The sequence below is a fragment of the Euwallacea similis genome, chromosome 35, assembly GCF_039881205.1.
Source record: "Euwallacea similis isolate ESF13 chromosome 35, ESF131.1, whole genome shotgun sequence".
NCBI lineage: Eukaryota > Metazoa > Arthropoda > Insecta > Coleoptera > Curculionidae > Euwallacea > Euwallacea similis.
Window position 1 is genome coordinate 1,158,794 of NC_089643.1, and position 23,953 is coordinate 1,182,746.

Here is a 23,953-nt window from a genome sequence, read left to right on the forward strand (position 1 = left end):
TGAACAATCCGCTTCAGACATATAGAACAATATTTATTTTTTAACATTTTAACTCATTAAAAAATTCACTTCTCACCGAATTGGCTTGGTCTCGGAAAGTCCTTTTCTTTGTTGGCCCAAATATAGAAAAAACATGAAAAATTTCGTTTAAGACACATGTATGTAAATGTTGCGAGTTCATTTTGAAGTCTTCTATCACGTTTACCTTGCAATATTCATATCCAGACCTTCGTAGTCACTGCCCGTAACATTCGACAGATACATTTATGCCCAATTCTGGATTTTATCTTACTTATATAATTAGTGAAGAAAGTTTTCTTTACTCTTTGTCAGAAATGGTTTACTTACTTTCGATGATTATCGTTGGTCATCTCAAATTTTGCCAAAAATATTTGTATTTTTTATCTCTCCGCAACATCCAATGATGTCTCAATAGGTGACGAGAACAAATTAAGATCATCGGTTATCTTAGATTTTCAGGATACATGTCGAATTGAAACAGTTAACATTTCTTGTTTTAAGGATGTCTTATACATGAAGAAGCTGGTCCGAGCATTAACTGGACAGTAAAATGTGGTAAATACTTTAAATTATAATTTTGTAAATGTAATAAATTAAACAATAAAAAAATGTTTATCACATAACTAAACAACAATAATGTTTAGCTAGATTTCAAAAAATCTTAGAGTGGCATTAGAAAATAATTTATTTTATAAAAATTATAGATGGTCTGAAAATTTAGTTGTTCATTTTTTATATATGTATTTTTTTCCATATGCTTGTGAGGTAAGAAACGCAGCAAAATGTAAAATTTATCACCTTAAGTCAATCCCACTGAATAAATAAGAAGCTAATATGTGTTACATTTGCAGGGAGGATTACAAGATTTCCAATTTTATTTTGACCCAACTCTACAGTTTTACCAGCAAATCGTAAAAAAAATTTTAGAGATCATAAAACAGATTTGCAGCCAAATATACCATGCTCATATGCACAAAGTGCCATGAGATATCAGCTGACTCGCGCAACAGGAGTTACATAGCCGTGTTACACAGCTCAAATCACAAATCATGCTGATATTGTAATTTACTATTTAAAGAAAACATGCATTTACACTTTATACTAACTGCATGTAGAATATGACACAATTTTTGCTGCAAATTTGTAACTTTACTTTGCATTTTATTTTTACCTTTATTGTTTTAATCTTTTACAAAAAAATAGTTTTTTTCTCTTCGGTAGTAAAATAGCGTTCCATAGACCACTTTCCCACTTTTTTCCCTGAATCACAGAGAAGGACGCGCTTATCTACTCCTGTGGCTAAATTTAGTTTTAGTTACTTCTTTGTCAATTGCCGAAACGGGGAGTGCGTGGTAGAATTGCATCCGATTTTGTATCTTCTCTGATCTTATAGACGACATTAGTGATGTTAATTATAAAGCAGGTAATGTTTTTTAAAGTTTTTTTTCAGTAAATTTAAACTATAAATTACCTTCTTTTAGAAATGAGTTACGAAAAATAATAAACAATTCACGTTATCAATATAGATTAAAGGAGATCAAGGCCAAAATAATTTTCCTGTAACCTGTGAAGATTCAAATGCTGATAACCAAGTAAAAGAACATCAATCAGATTCTGGCTTGCAGCAAAAAACCTGTGTTAGTCCCTTTTTTACTGACAAAGATAATATTGTAAAATGGGCCAAACATCAATCCAATTACAGAGTTAAAACTTGAATAAAAAAAGATGGAAATCACCCACTTGGGTTGACTAATTTTTCTACGACGCACTTACAGTATTATTGACAGACATTTTGATTGTTGATGTCTGTCCAGCTTTATCCATGTGATTAGTGAGCTTTGGACTCATCAATTAACACCAGATTTGACTATACATTATTGCACTTAATTTGGCCTGTACTTCATAAACTGACCATATCACTAATCTGGACAACCCCTATGATTTCAGTTGTGTGGATTAGAGGTTACACTATACAGTTTTTCTATTTAAAGTTTTTACTACGACTTGCCAGTGAAGTTGTGGGGTGAAGTCAAAATAAAATTGAATATCCTGTGCAGTTTAATAACAAAATCCCTTTGAAAAAATTTTTCAAAGGGATACAGGTTCCTATTCATAATATTTTAAATTAAGGATGGTTTTATACAGGAAGCAAATGTTCAAATCATGTAAATGTTGAGATCAGTTAAAGACAATACTGTGCAATATAGGCCTTTGACACTTTTCTTCAAAAGCATGAAGAACTTCTTCAATGTCATTGTCTAAATCTTCCGTAGTGGCTATCTGAAAGATTTTTAATTAAATGAAAATCAATGTCTAGACATAAATAATTTCTAAAATTATGGGAATAAAATTGACATAACTACTTACATGCATACACAGATCACTAATTAAAAAAGCCCCTATAGTAGCTTCCTCCAAATTATCTTGGATATCTATATTAATTACATGAACTATTGAATTATCTGAAGGAGTCTTGCTTTCCATGAAGTCTATTACTTGGTCATACACTCTTTCTTCACAAGTAATCAAAATGTCAAATTTTTCTTTACTTTCCTGAAACTTTTCTGGGTGACTTTTAATTCTTCGATTTCTATCTAAAGTGTGAAGAAGACCATTTTGAGTGTATCTGTGAGAAATATTAAGGATAAACTGTATTTTATAAGTTTAGGTTCGGTTGACAAAACATAAAAGGATACAAAGATTTGTCTTTTTCTAATAAATCTTGATAAATCTCCTCATAAGAGGTTCCAAAATCATAAATATTGGGCTTGTCTGCTGCGGAGCCTGGCAACTTTACTTTGTCACCAGTTCCGAAGGACTGTACTAGGAAACCCTTTTTCGACAGAAAGGCATGGGCTTCCATGCTTCGGTTCATGTTGCTGGAGCATATTACAGCAATTCGTAAATTGCTTACTGCGGACATTTGTGAGTTTCAAAGGAAAAATTATTAGGAAAAGGTTTTGGAACCAGCTATTAATACTGTTTAGGGGCAACAACCTAATTAGGATTGGAAATACTCATATTTATTCAAGAAAATAAAGAAAGTAAATCAAAGAAATCCAAACGGGATAGCAAAGGCCGAGGGCTGCAGAAACGTCAACATGTAATGCTCTCGTTTGATTGCTTCAAATGGATTTTCAGGTTAGTTTGAATAGTTCTGTTCCACTTTAGGTATTTTCCACTTCTAAGAGCTATCGGAGAATAGTTTTGGGACTTCGTTTTTCTATCCTGTGCTTTTTAATTAAAAGGATTTTTTTCTTTAATTAAAATGAAGCAATAATTGTAATTTTAACGTTTTTTCCTTTACATTGGCCACCAAATTATTTATCGTTTAACTTTTTATATTGTCTTACACTTCCTGCACCGAAGCGTTGTTCATCGTAAATTTGCCAGAACTGAATGTTCTCTATGACAGTGTATTCAAATTTAGTACATTAGTATATATAAGTAAAAAATTTATCCGCTTCGGAGTCCGTAAACTAAGAAACGAGAATGAAGAAGGCCAGCAACATTGAGAGCTCTACTAAGATGGAAAACTTGTTGCTTTAAGTTTTGAGATAGAGCAACTAGTTCAGGACATGTCAACTTTGTCAAGAATGTAAACAAGAACGTATTATTGTAATCTATCAGTTTATTTAATTTAAATTTTAACTGGTAAAATCTACATTAACTTCAAAATTAATATCTAGCACTATAAGGCAAGAAACACATTAGAGTCTATGATTCGTCACAACAATTGTGCACTGGTTAAAAATTGCTCTTTTTCTCCACAAAAAAGGCTAAAATTAATTCGACACTACAAGAACCTGCTGAAAAGTGAGATGAGATAACCATTAACTCGTGTTTCTTACATTGTCTTACCCGCTGAGTTAGACAAAGACACAAACATATCAGTTTGTCGTCTTTAAATTCCAGTGGCAAACTGTGAAATTGTCAATATGGTGAAAATTTAAAACTATTTTCTAACAGAAATATGGGCATTCTATCAAGTAAAAACTATATTCTTTATAGCTGGTTATAGTTGGATTCATGCACTAAGATAATATTTAAAAAGTGGAGAAAATTATGGCCCCTTGGGAAGTTTATTAGTATAGATAATCAAGTACTAGATGGTAAGGCATTAATAACCACTAGCTAAAAGGACAAATATGGCTCATTTTATTTTAAGCAACTAGTTCTCATATATCTATTGCTTAAACAATAAGTAGACAAGTATCTAAATTAAAACTTACACCCTTCAGTTGTGTAATGCTCGTCATTGAATAAGACAGTGTAAAATTTCTGCAGTTTTATTAACTTTGCCAGGCAAAACACATCGGTTGCTATCATTTTCCATCAGCACCAGATTCCCTGAAAACTGATAAATCTGATTCATCATGAAACCATCTCAGCCCTCAAAAGTTCTTTTCTTGAGTTACTATTTTTCAGCCAATCCTTGTATTGCCAAAAGTGACTAATACATTCATTTTCAATGATAGTTTTTTGTGCAACGATTTTAGTACAGTTGCTATTGTAAACCACTTCATAATCATTTTCCAAATCTTCAGGCTCATGTGGCATGGGTGGTTCATGGAATTGAATCAGAGATGTAGAAAGAGAGGACCTGCTTGGTTAAATTGGTATAGAAAATTGTAGGGGGTCAACCTGTGGTGCAGTTTAGCGATGAAGGTGGGAAAAAAGAATTTTGGACACATAGGAATGTTCAGGTTGAGTAAGTGCATTACAGGCATGTGGTAATCTTCAATAAAAAAAATTAATTCCACATAAGCTTATACTAATTATTGGGTTGCATTACTTGGCATCTTCACTAACTATCCTTGCAAAGGGTCGCGCATCTCTTGATCTTCATGCACTCGCACCTTGTTAATTTTAAAAGCTATTTTTTTCATTAATATGATTTCCATGAAGCCTATGGGATACAAAGAACCTCCCAAGAGATACAAAATCAATGTCAAGCATTTAGTGTTATTTGTTGATTTCTAGATGGAATTGCTGTTCAGTTTCTTATCAGAATCTCTACCATGGTGAGACATACAGAGATTGCTTTGAAACATTATTTGGGGGTTTATTTCTTACAATAGCAATGAAATACATTGCCAAATTCTCCCATATGGTGGTCTTCCAATCTTCAATCCCATATCTTCCATTTTCTGCTTAAGTCTGGGCAATTATTAAACACTCCAAAACATCCAAATGATAATAACGATTCCTTGTCCAATGCTTACTATGCAGGGTGTTCTAAAAAAATTGTGCTGAATTTCAAGAGGTTATAGGGGACATTGCTGTGAACAATTTTTACATAGAAACTCCTAGTCCAAAATGAGCCATTTTAGCTCCAGAGTCATTTTTTTCTAAAGTTCATGTTATTAGCTTGTTGACACCAAAGAGATTTAATTAATTTTTATTAAAGATAACACAAAAAAAATTATTACAAAGGTTCAAAATGGCGACCCCCCAGCCTGATTACAGAAATTTGTTCTTTGAATTATTCAATCACGCACCCCTTGTAAGATGTGCGGATCTTACTGCACGAGAGGCTGCCATCACTCTTCCCAACACTTTCTCTTGAGCGGCTATAATACACCAATGACTTGATGTGTCCCCAGGGGAAAAAATTCAATAGGCTTAAGTCGGGATTTCGAGTTGGCCATCTGATAGGTGATCTTTTCATCCATTGCCCATAAAAATATTGGTTTAGGTAACTCTGCCCGGTACGGGCAAAATGAACAGATACATAGTCATGTTGGAACCACATTCTACTTTGTATCTTTATAGAAACATTTTAATAAAGGTTCTTAATAAAACAGAGGTGGTAAAAAAGTGTTTATTTTATTTGTTTTTATTCTATTCAACAGAATTGAATATCGAAGTATTTTGAACAAAAATGATTCTGGCTCCGAAACGGCTCGTTTTTGACTAGAGATTTCCACATAAAAATTGTTCACCACAATGTCCCTTATAATTTTTTAGAACACCCTATATATTGTTTAAGCCACGACTTTATCGAAATAGGAACTGTTTACGATTATTTAAAGATGTTTGACCGATCTGGAATAATGCTCATTTTATAAAGGTTCAAACGCTTAATTTCTTGTTAATTATTCGTATGAGTCATTATTAGCGTATTTGTGTTAAACAGATTTACTACAAAATATTTTTCCCTTAATGAATGGATGAAATGTGTTTCTGTAAATTACGCACTTAATATTGAGCACAATTTAAGCACAAAGCAGAAAATTTCAGTACAATAATTATAATACAAATAGAATGAGGTCCAGAGCAGTTTTTTTAAATAGCTACTTCATTTCCAACTATTTTTGGTCTTGAATCATGACACTGGACATTATTGATTGCGTTATTACATTTAACAACCAAGGGATGCTGCTTCTGTCCGTATATAGACTTTCCATTCCATGAATAGAATTCCATCTCTTAACCGGTTAAAATGTTTAAATTTAATTACGATTATCGTTTATGGAATCAAGATTCATGTTAAAGAAAACTAATGTGGTACTTAGAATGCGCAAATTTAATTATCTACTTAACCTTCTATGGTGTAAGGTCAGAAAGAATGAAACACTTTCAATTATCATATAGTATCTTTTATAACTTAAAGGAAAATAAGACACAATAATAACATACAGGTGATGTTTAAAAATTATCCATCCAAAAAAATTTCAAAAACTATTGCAGCATATTTTTTTTTAAACACGTAATATTTTTTTCTTGGGGGCCACTTTTAGACCCATAAATGAACGTGTTGCTACTCACTCTCTCACCCCCACACATCCCAACTTAAAAAAAATGAAATGAGAAACCTCGCCAGTGAGAAATTAATGGATAGCTAAAATTTTCCTGAAAACAGTTCTATATACATTTTTGCTTTTTGATTGTTTTTCTTTTGAAAATTACTCTTTAAAACCGCTATTATTTCTTACCACTGTCCTACAGTCTGTTACTGTTTGGTGCAGAATAGTGCCCAATTTGAACATTTCTACGAATAATTAATAAAACTTGTCTACTTGAGACTTACGTTAAAATTTTTTAATTCCACTTACTCAAATCAGATTAATTTGATAAAACATAGCCGTTTTAAAGGGCGATTCAATAAAAAACACATTCAAAAAGCGAAAATACAAACAGAATTGTTTTCAAGGAGATTTTAGCTATCCATGGGTGTGTCAAAAGGGGGTCATTTATTTTTTTTTAATTAGGATGAGAGAGTGAGCAGCATTGCATTAATTTACGGGTCAAAAGGTGATAACCCAAAAAACGATCATGCGTTTTTGGAAATTTTTTAAATTGCAATAGTTTTTGAGATTTTTTGGGTGGACAGTTTTTAAAAAGATCACCCTATATAATACACTTTTGGTGTAGTTCATGCTCGACGAGTGTGAAATAAAATTCTAACAATATATTCCACCTCTTTAACATCGTATCCTTTTTCGTCGAATGCCCACTGCTATCTTCAGAAGGGCTATCGAAGCTTTTGTTGATATGCTTCGTTTGTATATCTACCTGTTCTTCTTCGAAGAAATTGACTGTTCCCATTATTTGTGATGGGTTTCATGGAAAGCAGTACCCGGAGACTCAGGTTTAGAACGTTTTCTTACCAAGAACAACCAATAGATTCTTCGGAAAGTTACTTTAGTTAATTTTATTGCAAAGTGAATTCTAAGACGTTTGATTAAAGCCTTATTTTTTCAGATTTAACAGCTAATCTGACCTTTGGGATGTTAGATAACTTTTATTACTTAAGTTTGTGTCTTGAGGAGACAATGTCAACTAAAATTAGTTTTCAACTTCCCTCCTCAACAAACTTGAGAGGAATTTACATGATGTGGTTTTGCACTTTTTAGGTATAGAGTGATTAACCCATAATAACGTAACTATATATTTTCTTATTTATAATTTTTAAGCAAAATATTAAATATAAAATTTTCACTATTTTGCCTGAATATACTTGTTTTACAGGGTGTCAAAATATAAAAGTCTTTTTGGGAAGAGGATGAGTGTTTATTCCAATTGAAGGTGGTAGACAATACCGTATTATTAAATGATCATTCTTGGACTTCTATTGTGTTTAATGAATTTTTACACAACGCTTATCATGCTTGCTACACCTTCATTCTCTCCGGAGCTGCTGTTCACTTAAAGTTCGTATAAGCCAATCACTCGAAAAGAAACCAAAAAATTGGAGTTTTGTGTACCCCCGGGTGACCTTCGGGTACCTTCAAACAGTTTATTGAAATGAATTTTACACAAAAGCAAATTTCTGGAAAGACAGTGATACCTCACACCGGAAAGAAAGTAACAGGATTCAAACTGTCGTGTAAGAATAACACGTTTCTTCAAGCCACCAGTCCGACACATGGCTGGAAACTATTCATTGCGAAGGAAATTTAAAGACCATCTGTCGTCGTAATGATATTTGCTGTTATTAACAGTGTTGGTGCAAAGTACGGTAATTTGTTCTAAGTCGAAGAAAATATTTCTATCCTAAGATCTTTGAAAAGCCGAAAAAGAAAATGGCAAACGAGAAAAAAACCCTGCAATTTTAAAAATCACGTTTTTTCACACTACAAAATACAAACTACGTCGCCACATTCATGTGATCAAGTGACCCCGTATGCAAAATCATACACTATTTTCAATCAATCGGGTTCACTGACCATCATCGGGGATCAATTAATTGAAAGGGACCAATTCGATCCACATCCTTTCCGAAAAGGTCTACAGTGTGTCTCGAAAATAACCATACGGCATATGTGCAATATCTCGCAAACCGTTTATCCAATTTTCATCAGATTTTATACCCTTGAATCAGAGATGATACCTATTTAAATAGTGAGTTACTCATTACTGCCACTTTTTCGATTTTTCTGAAATAACAAAAATAATTAATGTTAAAATTTAATCAAGCTCTTACAAAAACAATACAGTTTCAAATGAAAGTCTGTAATACAACTGCTCTGCTTTCCATATGGGTTTATTCTGCTTATTGTGCCGGTAATTTCTAGGTCCTAAAAATAAATATTTCCATATGCAGTTGAGACCCCTAAAAAATATCATAAACTCACCGTTTCCGAAGATTTTTGCAACCTCGCTCGCACAGTAACCTGAAAAAAAAAGTAATTTGCCTTCACCTTCATATCCCAAATCAACATTTATACCTCAAACTTCGCATCTCCAGGCACAGTCGTCAAAACAAGGATATAATCCTTGAAAGCATTAGAATTCGTAATATGCTCATCATTATAGGACATTATCCTCGCTCGCTCTATATTGGCGAGTTCCAACACTGCACATTGAGCATACCCCTGCAGCTGAACATTAATCTGATCAACAGCGAAATGTGCCGCTGATATCACCTTTTTATTATTAACATCAATTTCCTTGCTTTCCTGGCAGGTGCACCAATGGCTCACAATCTCTGCGTCTTGGCATGTTCGGTTTTTGGGGATTTCATTGAACAAACTATAACTGAATTTAAATGTAATTTGTACTCTAAATAGAGAAGGAGCTACTGCTCATACCCTCGTGCAGTTTCATTAATAATATTTCTAGCAAATCTAAGTCTAGTCACATCTAAAAAAGCTCTAAGAGTTTCGTGCAGATCGAAAGGAGTGGTCAGTCTTCTTACGTTTGTCTTCAGATTTGCAATGGCTCGGGGAAAATTTTTCCCCATCCAATCAGGAATGACCATAAAAACAAAGGGTAGCCTTTCCTCCATTTGCCCTTGATGGGTCTGCCTTATATCGCCCCACCGAATTCCGTGATCGCTCATAAATATCATTATTGTATTCTCCAAATGGCCGCTTTGTTTCAACTCCATGAAAAGAGCATGAAATTCATCATCACCTGCAGATACGAACTATTTATTGGAAAATACTGCGGCTGCGAATATGGGAACTCACCCAAGGCAGGCCTGTTCAGATAGTCATGCGATAGACTGTTGGTCCAGAAAAATGCAAAATAAGCGCTCATTTCCATGTGCATTCTCTGGGTAAACTTCTTTATGTAATTTAAGGTGACTTGGTAACTTTCCCTATCCCCCAAACACTGTAGGCAATTAAAATCCTTGTCTCGTCCAATATTCCGCAGCATTTCCATGTCAAAGGACGTGTAATAGTAGTCACTAGGCTGCTTTTTAAATCCATGTTTGAGGTAATTAAAAGTAGCAATGGGGGAGCAGTCTTCACCAATCGCAGTGACGTAACCATTTTTCTGGAACTCCTTCCAAATGAACGGGCAGTCATCAAAGTGAGTGCTGGATTTTGGCCAACAAGTAACCTGCAACTCCTCCTCAAAGGACCCGCTAAACACCGCCACCAAGTTCGGAAAGGTATTATCTCCCACTTTGTTATAACCTAACAGCTCTATTGCATTCAAATCTCTAGATAAGTACTCGTAAGTCTTGGGCATTTGCCTGTTCAAGTTGACCCTTGACACTGCATCCAACCCAATAACCAAAACGTTCGGTTTAAGTCTACTTGTATTTGGTGGATTAGTTTTTACCGGTACAAAGGAAAATAAATCAGTGTACAGAGTTTTCCCATTGAAATCTTTACAAGTAACTTTAATAAATTCGCTTTCAATATGAGTCTCTCGTGCGATGATTTTAGTGCAAATGCCACTGTAAACCACCCTACTGTCTTCTTCTGAATCTTTAGGTTCACGCCGGATGAACTGCTCATAGCAGCAGGAAGACTCATTCGAGTTAGAGATGTTGTAGAAAAGAAGAGAGGTGTCATTCATGATGAGTGTGGTTAAATTGTTGTAGAAAATTGAAGGTAGCTGGTCTTTCGTGCAACTTAGTGGTGGAGGTGGGAAAACAAATTTTTTAACGCTGGGGTCAAATGGGTGCATTTCAGGGATGCGACAGCCTCCAAATGAAACATATATATATTCTACAACTTATGATTATTTGCCTGCGTTACCTGGAGTGTTCACCAAGTATCCTTTCAAACGGTCTTGAATCACTGGCTCTTCTAGCACTTGCAGCTTGATCGCTTTGAAAGGGATCTTCTGTATTGATATAATTTCCTTCAAGTCTATAAAATACAGGAAGCCTCCCAAAAAAAATAAAGTGAGTATCCAGAATTTGACGCTTTTCGTTGATCTCCAGAGGTTGAGCCTCTTGGCCTCCCCATCATGAAGGAGCACATAAGGATTGCTTTTGGACATTGTTCGTCGGTGTGTATTTCTGACGATAATTAAAGATGTTGTCAAATCCTGACATATTCAAAATCGAAATGAGAGTGCTTACCCAAACCCCCCAATTCTGCTCAACTAACTTTTACACATGCACGTTCGGAGTTTCCACTTTTATTTGATCAACTACACTATCTAATGGTAACTGAATCATACGTTAAGGGTCCCTTAAACACTTGAGATTATCAGATAAAAACACTTCCAACCAAAATTAAAAAAGAAAAAACGGTGCTAATTGATAACTTATGGTAAAATTATCAATTTGCTGCCAACTTTAAATGTAAGTTAGTTTCCACACAAAAGTTAAAAAAGAGCTTGAATATTGGCCAGATTCTTGGTTTTTCTGGAATCTAGCTTGATTGAGTCAATAGCACAATGATAATTTAGACCTTAACCGACGACTATCGAAATAGGAACTGCTCACGACTAGTTGAAAACGTTTAACCGATCTGGAATAACGCTCATTTTATGAAAGTCCAAATGCTAAATTTCTTGTTAATTATTCCCATGGGTCATATTAGCTTATGTTAAACCGATTTACTGCACTTTAATTTTCACATAACGAATGGATAAAATATGTTGTTGTATTTATACGCTCAATAGATAGCACCAGCAGATATGTCAGCGTGTGGTGCAAAAGTTATCTTAAGTACACAGCGTGAAAAATTGCAGCGCCGTATCTACAAAAACAGAATTAACTCTAGATCATGTTTTCAATAGGTTTTTCCTTTTCGTCTATTTTTGGTCTTGAATCTTGCCATTGAACGTTAATCCAATAATTGATCGTTATTATATTTTAAGACCTACAGATGCCCGTTTATCCATATACAGATTTTTTATTTCCATGAATGGAATTCCAACTTTTAATCGATGCACTTGTAGTTTAATGACGAAAGAACGAATCATCTATAGACAGTTAAGATTAAATTAAACTAATGTGATACTTATAATCCGTTAATTTCCTTGACCTATTTATTAGTTAAGATTAAAAAATGATAAGCTTAAAATTATTCTGTATACCTTTTATTACTTAGAAGTATAAAAAAAAAGAAACAATAATAATGTAACTTTTGGTGTAGTTCATGCTCGACGAGTGTCAGATAAAACCCTAACGATACATCCCACCCCCCCAACATTGTACACCTTTTCGTGCCATACTAGCAAATGCCCACTGCTACCTTCAGAAGGGTTTTCGAAGCCCTTGTAGACATACTTCATTAGTATATCTAGCTGTTCTTCTTCGAGGGAATTGACTGCTTCCTCTATTTGCGAGGGTTTAATTGATAGCAGCACACGGAGCGTCAAGTTTAGAGCGTTTTCCTAGAAAGAACAATCTCTAATTATTGTTTTTGTGGCTTTTTCGGAAAGTTACTTGGGTTGACTCGAGAACAAGCGAATTTTGAGATGTTCGGTTACTCAGATTTAAAATGTGGTGAGCTGAGCTTATTTGGAGTTACTCGGAAAGTAACCTGAGTAACTTTCCGAAAATCGTTCACCATCATAGAGCAACTATTGCTTGCTTACTTACAATAAAGTGGCTCTAACGTATCTATTAGAGGAAAGTGTTAAATACAAAGTTGTACAATTTTGTACGAATTCTGGCCATACACGGTGTCAAAACGATAGTCTATTTAGAAATAAGATGAATAAGGAACCTTGGACGAGTCAAAAAATACAGCAAAGTTAATTCCCTTGACAAATAAATGTCCTAACAGTCAGTTAAATATTAGACCTAATGGAAATTCTATTACGAAGATTCCATAATGGTAACAAAGAAGTTCTTAAAAGACAGGACAGAGTCTATCAAGTGGATAAAACATCGATATGTAGTGCTCCTTACTCAGAGCGTTTCAGGCTGTGTAGAGTCGAAACGTTCAATAAATCTCAGATATCTTATTACGTTTCCAATACTGAGCAGATGTTGCCCAAAAACATGAAATATTTCTGGTCTTTCGTAAAGAACCATTGAATAGGGAATATTTACACCAAGAAGAATGGAGCCCGTAAACAAACTGAAACTTCTCAGGCATGAACCGCGAACAAGGCACTCATAACTTTTGTTAATGTTTCACCACTTCAAGAATATTTACAGTGACTGCTCGAGAGATCACCCCGAGGACGAGCTTATATCTGAAATTACCGATATTCTTCCGCTTGAAGTTAGGACACCGATTTCCGTGGGACCTTGCAGTTGTCAAAATTTTTTAATTTTCTGGAATAACTCGAAAACGGTAAATTTTAAAGATGAGACACCTTACTTAAACTGACCTTAAAATTCAACGAGAAATCCAAAAATTCCAAAATACTGGCGGATTTCATCTAAAATAAGGAAGTTTGCGTTACGAGCGCGAGACGGATGCTGCGAAAGAGAGTAACGAGACCCTTCCCCTTTTTAAGTTCTACTCCTAAAATGAAGAGGGGCCTTTTTTCTAGTGTCAAAAATAAAGAAATTAAATGAAAGTACATTTTTAATGGGACACTCTATATAGCACCTACACTTTTCACAAATGTATATCGTTCCACCGAAACACTAGTATTTAATTTGTACATACAGGGTGTTTAAAAAAAAAGGATTCAGGAATGAAGAGTGTGATTCCTTGGCCCATTCTAAGAAAAAAGTTCCTATTAACATGGGTCCGCAAACGCACCGTTTTCGAGATACAGGGTGTCAAAAAAGAAAGAATACCGGTGTTGCTATTTTTGTTTTCTGTTTATGGAAATGTAATGTTGCAAATGTTATTTAGTAACAAGTAACAATTGGTATATTTGAGACCAATTAATAATGTGGACGAACTACAGCATCGAATAGAAAATAAATGCCAAACAATTAGACAAAATCCAGGGTTGTTCGAAAGAATAAGGAGCTTCTTTTCGACGAAGATGTGAGTTCTGTATACAAATGGTAGGTGGAAATGTAGAACATCTTCTTTAAGTAAGGGAAAAAAATTCAAATTGTTTTTTTTTTGATACCCTGTATATCAAAAAGGGTGTTTGTGGACCCATATTAGTGAGAACTTTTTTTCTTAGAATGGGCCAAAAAATCACACCCTTCATTCTTAAATTCTCTTTTTTTAATATTCTGTATATTTCCGTGCAAATCCCTAGTTACACAGAATTAGATGCCACGAATGTTGTACTTTCTGACACGTATTTATTCTGATTTGTGTCGCGCTTAGGCTATTACTTTTTTCTATAATTGTGTAATATCCTTGAATATGTTTGTGTTTTTAATGGATTAGATTACAACGTATGTACATACAAGCTTTGGCTCCTACACAGGGGTGTTTCATGTGGTAGAACATACCATTAGTTGGCTGGTTTTATTTGCATTATTTAAATGCTAAGAAATAAGTAAACAGATAAATGCAATAAATTTTTTCTTATTAATCTTCTCTACTATCAAATAAATCAATAAATAAGTTCATCTGTAATACTTATTTTACCTACCTTAATCTGTTGATTTTTTGATCCTAATGGTGCATTTATTAGTACTACTTTCAGGGCGTCTATGAGCTTTCCTGTGTTTTTTAGTTAAGAAAATTTCTTAAAAATGACCGACAGAATGTAATAACAGTTTTCCTAAAAAAGCATTTCCAATGAATGTAAAAATTGCAAATAATTTACATGAAATCGTCAATGTAATTTTCTAGCTACACAACTAATATTTCATAATAGGCACATACATTCCACGCTTGAGATAAGTAAAAACAAATAAGCAATAAGACAGGAACAATGGGAAATTGGACTTAGAACTTAAATATATAAAAAAAATACATTTAGTAAATCCATTTAGTTCACGTCACTAATGATGAATTACGTTTTAAAGCTCTCTCTTTCTATACAATCTTGATACATCATAATTTTGGTGAGTCTTTTTTACAGCTCTGTTCCAACAAGAGAGAAAACCAATTTTGGATTGCCAGAAACAATAAAAACTATGTGCAATCAGTATACTGTGCATATTTTTGATGGTGCTGAATGAATTTTTCCTCCAATTTTCCTCTCCTATCAAATTAAACATTCCTTGGAATAACCATAATACACTCACATTAAAAATACTTTTTTCCGGTCGTTATACTTAATTATTAAAAAGGTTAGAAAAGATAGGGCAAACATGAATATGAAGGAGGTACACAGTGAAATGGAAATTTGCAAGCAAATCTGTTGGATTGTAATAAAATATGGGGTAGAGAATAATTTGGAAAGCTATATGAATAGAAACCACTACTTCGACAGCCAATACCTCGAACAACATTGAACTACAGTTTTTACCTCAATGAGAAAGAATTTTACAAAAAATTACCTACCAGGTACTATATCTAGAGTATAATTGAATAGGAAATTTATTTTCTGTAGCAAAAGTTTTACTTAAGAATTTTATAAGTTTAGGATGGTTGAACCATCTAAAATGTAGTTAAATACAACCAAAAAGAGGATCCTGGCCTGATTCTTCTTTGAGATATAGCCGTTTTAATAAATTTCGTCGAAAACTCAACTTATTTATCTAAATCTACTATTTATCTACTTCCTACCACTCAAAACGCAAATACGACTACATTTTTAAAATCTAAATTAAATTTCCTATCAGATAGAATAGTATCTGGTGATAAATGTGCCTTTTTGAATCCAATGTAGCCATCTAAACTATAGGAAAATCTGAGATTCTATATTTCTTGGTATTGCTCAATGGTGGCTCATGCAATAAAGTTCCCAGTTACCTCTTTGGAGATTTCCTCAAAGTTGCCCTATTTAATATACTTTTTATTGGTATACCCACTTTTAAGATTCAAACATCTATTGATTGGAAATACCGCGCTAAACAGTTAAAAACAATAAATACAAATCACCAAAGTAGATATACTGTTTAAAAGTATATTAAATAGGGTAACTTTAAGGAAATCTCCTAAAAGGTAGCTAGGAACTTCATTGCATGAACTACCATTGAGTAACACCAAGAAATATGGAATTTCAAATTTTTCTATTTTTTAGGCAGCTATATTAGGTTCCAAAAGTTGCATTTACCAAAAAAACTATCTTATCTTATAGGAAATTTAATGTGGATTTTAAAAATGTAATCATATTTGTGTTTTGAGTGGTAGGAAGTGAAGAAATAACAAATTTAGATAAAAAAATTAGATGTTCAAAAAAATTTACCAAAATGCCTAGATCTCAAAGAAGAGTCAGGCTAGGGCCCTCATTTTGGATATATTTAACTACATTTTAGATGGATCATCTATAATCTATAGCCATTATTTCCTGAAACACACTGTATATATCTATATATATTTTTTATCCATTTATTTAAACATAATGTTGATATTAAACCTTACATTTTGCTTAACTTTTGTAATTATCTGCTTTATATTGTAACTCATATTGGTCAATATCATTCTATACCTATTTGTAATAATCAATTGCAATCAGTGGAATTTTATTATTTACTTTATACTCATTGTGTGTAAGTGCTTTATGCTAAAAATTCCAAACTTAAAACTATTTCTCACACAAAATAAATCTTTTATTTAACCAATTTTGTCTCTGCAAAAATATTGGTTCAGAGAAATTTATGATACCGCGAATATATTTCTAAATAACAAGGAAAAGGTTAAGGAACTATGAAATGGGCTTTATATTTAACTTTTTAAAATTGATACAGATATTCTAATGGAATTTGGTGCAAAGAAATGTTAAATCTAAGTAAAATAAATTGTTTTCTATAGAAATAAACCGCATTAGTTGAAGTAAAAAGGATATTTTTGCAGTAGGTTTTTAACTTCGTTCTCGTCTGGCCCATGGGGACCCACTTGGTCAACTTCATCCTCCTTGTAATTGTCTTCGCAGTACTGGTCGACGTCAATTTTTCGGAAGGCCGAACTTGAGGTATTTTTCGCCATCTACGCTTTTAGTTAAAATGTTTGAATAATAGAGGGAATCGATGAATAATATAGAAACTTGCAAAAAGACTACACCCATAAAGTGAGGTTAAAGTTCTTATTTTTGTTGACAGAAGTAGGGATGTAGTAGGGTGACAACGATATGTTGAGTAGTGCTTTCTCTTACTACTCTATTGACTCCGAGAGGTCCAAGCTGAGAGTAATGGAATGGCTAACGTTTTGTGTTTCTGTACTTTTGTATGCTGCAATAGAGTCTAATCAACAGCTATAATGGCACTAGAAAAGATGCAAGAAGTGAACAAATGTGTATTTTCACAAAACTTACTTATTTACAACTGAAAACTTAAGAAATAAGAAAAACTTGAACATCGAGATTATATTGAACTTATGTGTTTTCGCCTTACTATTGCAGATCAAGAGATCCGTTCGCTCCGTAAATGATTGCGATGCCAGAGATCAGATTTCGATAGACATCACTCGATTTTCGAACGATCAAATCTAAATTGAGAATCCAGCGAGAAGTTAAACATAATTGAAAATTATAAAAAGTATCAAATTCATGATTGAAGTCTATACCAGTAACATCGTTGTGTAAAAATGATTCCATCAATTTAGACTGCTCGAAATCACATTTTAGAATAGTTTTTCGGAAGCGATACTCAATTTGCGATTTTAAAGTCAAACACGGGAATCACTCTAAGAACATATAGTGGTCCCAGATTGATTGAGAGTAATAAGTCGAAAACGTTATTAAATACATGATAATATGAAACTCTACTCAAAAGTCTCAGAATTCGAACAATGAAACACTGCTTTAATAGATTTCTCAACTGCTTCAAAATTGAAATCGCTGAAACATGAAATGTTATTAAAAATACACCATAAAAAGGCAAATAAACTGAAAATACGCACGCCCAGCAATTATCAGTTGAGTTCTTCTGCAAAATACCAAATTCTTCCAATTTAGTCAATAGGAAAGTCATATCGTCTCCCGTTGCACATTTAATCTCTTCGGGAATAATTTTATTGGCATGTAAGCCGAAGAGTGTGATCCTAAAAGAAACGAAAAAAAGCAATGAATACTGAATAAAAAAAAGGAAGAACATTCACGAAATTTTCCATACACAGGGTACTCAACGTTTAATGATACACCAGGAACACACAGGAGACAGAAGATATTCTACATTTATGAAATATTTTGCAAGATGCAGCGTTGTTGCTTCTGGGATAAAGTAGTACCAACTTTTTATATGGAACATCCCGTATATTATTAAATTTTTGGATTCCCTCAAACTGTAAGGATGTTTTCAAATTGCAATTGTCTTAAAAATATAACACTTCTTAAACCTTCGAAGACCGTAATTGCAAAACAAACTAAGTCAAAGAGGAGCGATTTTTATAATCTTCTTAAATATTTAATTTGGAAAACACATTTAATATCATAATTTGTCATATATAAAAATTGCCAAAAACTTTCGCCAACGTCAAACGGCAGAAAATACGTCATGTGAAAGATTATGAAAAGTTACAATACAAATGTGAAAAACATTTCGCTCTAACTTAATCGATTTCAAAGCTATGACCATCGAAAATTCAAAAAGTGTCATATTTGAATCGTAATTTTTTTCTAAATGGTGTATACTACATGAAATTATTCTTAAAATTTCAATGAAAATCCAACAATTTAATAATATATGTCTTCAATTTAGAATTTTAAAGTTGGTTTTACGTTACGATAGAAACAGCAACCATCTTTTATCATCTTTAATTTTTTTTATAAAGAATAGCAATTCCCTTTTCCTGCATGACCAAATTTTCAGAATGATTCTTTCGACACTTTTTGAAGAACGTTTAATGTTCCATCGAGTGTGGGACACCCTGTATAATTATTATAGCACAGGCCAGTGAGATATCTGACTTTGTTGAGTACTTACCGTAACTTCATGAGTCTTTTTAATGACGACAAGGAGACGTGTTTCTTGTTGTTTGAACAACAAAAACACAAAAACTTGTCTTTCTTTATATCCTCTTCTTTGAGGTAACCGTGACATGCTAAATGCACTCTGGAGAAGCAGTGTGAGCATCGGATCTGGCTAAACTGTTTCGGTAAACTCCATTCGCATAAACATTGGATTCCGTCTTCGCTTGAGCTTAAAGAAATCGCCTCTAAACCAGAAAAATTGCTCAGAATGGCCTAAAACTCATCCGTATCGATTTTCATTTTTTTTTTTTTTTGGTATGTAGTACAAAGTGTTTTTGCAATATTATCAAACATCATCTATTTAATATAGAAAAACGCTACAACTAGGGACATTTTAACAACGAATTTGATATTTATATCGGTTTTCATCGTTCTGCGATACAGGGCGTTCAAGCAAAAAGATATTTTGTATCGCAGAACAGAAAATAAGGTACACATGTGTTTTAAGTCGTTTTAAGTGGGAATAAATTTTTCCTTAAAGTTGTCCCAATAGTATTTTGTGAAATTTGATTCCATAAAAGTATACATAGTTGAAAATGATTACGGGTGTTCTCTCTATTCGAATGGTCACTTTGAATATATAACTAACAAAAAAAAAATTAAAATCGATCAAAAAGTTCAGATTTTACAAGGGTGATAAATCTTTAACCCGGTGACACCTGCACGACACCTGCGGTCTTACCTGCACTACAAATTGTATCAAACCATGTTTCCGTTGAGAAGGAGGTCTGATTTGAGATTTTGGCTTTCTTTGACACCGGTTTTTCATTATCTAATTATTAAAGAACAAAAAAATATCACTAGGAATTTTGAAAATGGATTTTTCCCATACCTTCATTTTCTTGTTTTGGCTCTTCAAGTTCAACTACACTGTTTTTAGGCTCTTCTTGTACGCTCTCAACGAAGGAAGTAGGGGTAGTTGCACGGGAAATCAGGAACTAAGTTTATGAGAATAATTGTTAATACATCAAGGAGATCATTTAATGAAGAAATATTTACATTTTTTCCTCTTCCATAACTGCTGATTTTGTGAAATCCAGTGTCAACATTGCCCAATGATACACATTGCGAAAATGCAACATCTCTCAATTGGCCCTTGGCGGCTTGAAAAAACGGCGGTTCGTATTCTTGCGGGGTTTCTAAGAAAATGAAACCAATTTCTCTAAACCCCTCTTAGGTGAAAATAATATAAACCTTCGTTGTACAGCAGATCAAACTCCACTTTCACCTCATTTTCGTTCAACATTTTGCCAGGCAAATTACTTAGCGCTTCAAGGAATTCAATAGTAGCATTTTTTGCTTCAGAAGTACGTCTACTAGCTTTCGCATCCTTCTTGTTGTATTTCACTTTAAGAGTGTACATTTCTAAGAGTTCGCCACTGTCTTTATGAATCAAATACATCCTTATTTCTTTTAACTACAAGTATAAAGCGAATCTTTAAAAAAATGTTGAATTTTTTAATCTTGGCAAATCACTTACATAATCCCTTTGTAAAGCGTCAACTATTCCTTGTCCCGCAGATTTATACAACTTGATAAACGGATTCTCAGAGTCTTTCTTGAAAACAAAATAAGGACTCGGATAGGACCTCAGTACAAATTCATCGCGAGTAATGTTGATTCTTCGATATATGATATTTAACAGTGATATTTTCACTAGTCTGTTCACATATTTCTTTGATAGCTGATAAGTTTGTACTGATTTCTTTATATTAACTGCTTTCAACGCCTGTAAAAATGTTACGAAACAAAAAGTAAGAAAAATAGCTTGATGATGATAAGTGTGGAGAAAGAAACGTTGGATTTGAAATAAGTCATCGTCATAGTGGACGGAAAAAATGAATATTGTTAAGTTAAATTAAAAATTATTCCTGTATGGCCATTGGGGTACACTCTACAGACTGAAAATTATAGGAATTAAGTATTAGTACATTGACTCGACACTTTAGTATCCAAAATCAATCCTCATAATCGCGTCTAGAGGTAAAAATTCTAAATATACCGGGTGATTGAAATTATACTCCCATCTCAATTATAATTACATATACAGATTTGAGGTTTGGAGTATTAGTGTGACATAATAAAACTAAGATTAATTGGCAGGTATTAGAATTAACTATTGATTTTTAAATTGGAAGGTACATTTTTTCATTTAAAGTTAAAAACTACTCGAAATGACTTTTTCAAAAACATATTATATTTACCGTTTTGATAACTTAATTTACATTTTTTTATATCTATTTTTATTTGTTCCCAGTATAAAAATCTAATTTCAAAAAGTCTACAACCTTTATAATCTGAAGTATCTGCGACAAAATAGCATAAGATTTTATGTAGATATGTTAAATTGCGTTCAATTATCTTTAACGGTTCCACAGATATTCTAAATAATCGATTTCCAAAGGAGTACCTTCGAAGGGCACTAACTCCGTTAGTATACATTTTTGACCTATCACTGTTTGGTTCAGTCGTCCTACTTTGAAAACTTTAACACCCCTGTAAATTATTGACACTTAATTTCGGGACACCTTGTATTATAAGATTTTTTGAAACTTGCCACTAGACTAGATAGTCGGAGAAGTTGTTTAATTTTTGTTTCATACCTTGTAAATTTGTTTACCTTTTAACTGCAATTCAAATCTGTCTTTACTTTTTAAAACGAAGTCACTTCGAAACAAAACTAATCCAATTAAAAAGCAATTAATGTTTTTATGTAATTGTTGGAGATTTATTAGTTTTTAAATTCTATAAATGTAATATTAGAAGAGATAATAAGATGAAGGGCAGGCTGACAGCCTTCTTAAGAAAAAGCATTGTGGAGCAAGGTCACTAATATCACGACGCTCTTAAGTGTCCATGTGTGCTAATTATTTGGGTGACACTAAACTATTGGTTCCTTTGTAATAGGGACTAACAGATACTTTTCCCACGGTTCTGAAGGACTCACCAGAACTGGGAAAGTTAAGACAACAGGGACAAAGAACTGGCAGTTAATAGATTGATGAGCAGAAGAACGGTCGTGAAGTAGTGAATTCGCTAGTCTGTCTTTTCATTCTTTGACTATTAAAAAGATACCTTTCCTCGAAAATGGAAAACGCATCAAACGCTATTCCGACATAATCATATTCATTAAAATGGTACATTATGTTCCTATTCATTTTTATTTTAGACTCCACTAATCAGCACAAACATTGGGAACATTGAGAAGGTATGTACATATGTATGTACATTGCAACTTTCAAACAAAGTATTCACTATTACTGAATTAAAAATAATATGCAAAATATTAACGTAGTTCTGTTTCTCCGTGTACACCACGTGTAGCCTCGCTGCTGCAAATAGATGATTTCTCTCAGAGTAATATGCTTAGGGGTGTAGTTTAATACAGTTTGATGTTACGAAAAGCGAATAGTCCAAAATTAATGTAAATTTGACAAGGTACCATTGGGTTCAATAAACGAAGCTCGGCCATGAGCAATACGTTTCAAGTAACATCATTCTTTAATAGAGCTCTACTCGACGATATTCAAGAATCTGGTTCCCGTCTATAGGTAAAATGGGATATTTTTATCTATGAAAAACTCAGTGTGACTTGTGCTTTTTACTCCCCTACTTCCTGTTTTTTTTATTCAAAAATTGCAGTTCCCCGGTCGGCCATGATTGTTTCGTTTTTGATTACTACAGTAACTTTATTTATACTCACCAAACTTAGATCCGCACTGGCGGAACATGTTTTTGTTCCCATTGGTCAAATCAGTATCTCCACTTTACTACTTAATAACTATTATTATTATGATTTAATGACTTATAGTCACTAAGTAATCTAAATTCAAAACATAATAGAATTTAATATACCTAACCAAATCTTGTGACACATAACAAAACAAAATTATTTGGTATTAAAACAAATGAAACATGAATAGACGCAGATGCGGCACCAAATAAGAAACAAGACAACTGATTGGCGAGTTTATATTCGCGGATCACTTGATGTTACCCCGTTCCATCCAACTAAAAGTGCCTGTTTATACACCGCAAGTATGGGTTTATTAATGAACTATTAATGCAGTGGGCATTTTCATTAGTTATCTATGAAACAATTTATTAAATAAATTAGTTACAGAAGTCTCCATTATTAAAGATATAATGTAGAATAATTTTAGTCGGTGAGAGCTTGTGATATAGAATTCCAACCTTATATCGGAAAGTGATTTCAATGAACATCCGCAAAAACAAATGAACAGGTTAACGTCAGTGTTACCGGGTGACTTTTTTTATTATTCTAGATTTTCACCAAAAATTTTCGCTATCTTTGAAGAAAAGAGTTAATTTACATTTTGAGAAATAACAATTAATATATTTTTGCCATATTCGGTTGATTTTTCAAAAAATAACCTTTTATGACTCGCAAAATATATTTTAAAAGCATTATTCCTGATTAAAAGGAGGATTAAGTTTTATTTTTTTAAATTAAAATTTCCTTAAATACACTCAAAATGCAATTGCCTTTCACCCTAATAGTTCCATAAATTCCCTAGATCTTGGGAAATTTCCCTATTTCCGGCATTGCTGACACCAACTGTAAGAAAATTCTAGCTGCTTGATTTGCAAATTGAACCAATCACCGTGCTCAAATTATTTGAAATGGTCTCAAACAGCAAGTTCCCCAGAATGTTAGCCAATAATGTCGTAAGTAGCATTTTTTTGACATTTCACAGGGGACATTTTTTAGATTTATGGGGTAGACAACAAATAATACAAAGTTGGTATTTTCATAATTGCCTATTAGTAACATTTTAAATTTAACATAAATTTCAAAATTTATGGAAGAAACCAATTTTTG

At 33.2% G+C, this 23,953-nt stretch overlaps 4 protein-coding genes across 8 annotated transcripts; all 4 read right to left on the minus strand.

Annotated features, from left to right (window-relative positions):
* Window positions 1-2,145: 2,145 nt before the first annotated feature.
* On the minus strand, window positions 2,146-3,133 carry Ssu72 (Ssu72 CTD phosphatase). Its single transcript, XM_066404616.1, has 3 exons — window positions 2,718-3,133; window positions 2,389-2,647; window positions 2,146-2,301 (listed from the first exon to the last, which is right to left on the minus strand). Exons 1-3 carry the CDS (start codon window positions 2,942-2,944, stop codon window positions 2,200-2,202), a joined length of 588 nt encoding a protein of 195 aa, XP_066260713.1. The 5' UTR covers window positions 2,945-3,133; the 3' UTR covers window positions 2,146-2,199.
* Window positions 3,134-8,427: 5,294 nt separating this feature from the next.
* LOC136418508 (uncharacterized) lies at window positions 8,428-11,826 on the minus strand. Of its 3 annotated transcripts, none has more exons than XM_066404588.1 (9): window positions 11,625-11,826; window positions 11,291-11,402; window positions 10,962-11,227; window positions 9,939-10,907; window positions 9,558-9,882; window positions 9,195-9,504; window positions 9,102-9,140; window positions 8,962-9,044; window positions 8,428-8,903 (listed from the first exon to the last, which is right to left on the minus strand). In XM_066404588.1, exons 3-9 carry the CDS (start codon window positions 11,206-11,208, stop codon window positions 8,858-8,860), a joined length of 2,019 nt encoding a protein of 672 aa, XP_066260685.1. In that variant the 5' UTR covers window positions 11,209-11,227; window positions 11,291-11,402; window positions 11,625-11,826; the 3' UTR covers window positions 8,428-8,857. The 3 variants fall into 3 exon arrangements, with proteins under 3 accessions (XP_066260685.1, XP_066260684.1, XP_066260686.1); XM_066404587.1 differs by having other exon boundaries at window positions 11,291-11,410; XM_066404589.1 differs by lacking the exon at window positions 8,428-8,903 and having other exon boundaries at window positions 8,918-9,044; window positions 11,291-11,825.
* A 424-nt stretch (window positions 11,827-12,250) lies between these two features.
* Window positions 12,251-17,239, minus strand: Arpc5 (Actin-related protein 2/3 complex, subunit 5). Its single transcript, XM_066404543.1, has 3 exons — window positions 16,990-17,239; window positions 14,683-14,755; window positions 12,251-12,555 (listed from the first exon to the last, which is right to left on the minus strand). The coding sequence occupies exons 1-3, from the start codon at window positions 17,127-17,129 to the stop codon at window positions 12,316-12,318; spliced, it is 453 nt and encodes a 150-aa protein (XP_066260640.1). The 5' UTR covers window positions 17,130-17,239; the 3' UTR covers window positions 12,251-12,315.
* A 244-nt stretch (window positions 17,240-17,483) lies between these two features.
* Window positions 17,484-22,962, minus strand: LOC136418488 (uncharacterized). 3 transcript variants are annotated; one of them, XM_066404559.1, is made up of 9 exons: window positions 22,814-22,955; window positions 20,591-20,839; window positions 20,305-20,527; window positions 20,110-20,249; window positions 19,943-20,048; window positions 19,793-19,882; window positions 19,064-19,295; window positions 18,042-18,182; window positions 17,784-17,979 (listed from the first exon to the last, which is right to left on the minus strand). In XM_066404559.1, exons 1-9 carry the CDS (start codon window positions 22,853-22,855, stop codon window positions 17,904-17,906), a joined length of 1,299 nt encoding a protein of 432 aa, XP_066260656.1. In that variant the 5' UTR covers window positions 22,856-22,955; the 3' UTR covers window positions 17,784-17,903. The 3 variants fall into 3 exon arrangements, with proteins under 3 accessions (XP_066260655.1, XP_066260654.1, XP_066260656.1); XM_066404558.1 differs by having other exon boundaries at window positions 17,484-18,182; window positions 20,591-20,668; window positions 22,814-22,962; XM_066404557.1 differs by having other exon boundaries at window positions 17,484-18,182; window positions 22,814-22,959.
* Window positions 22,963-23,953: the final 991 nt, after the last annotated feature.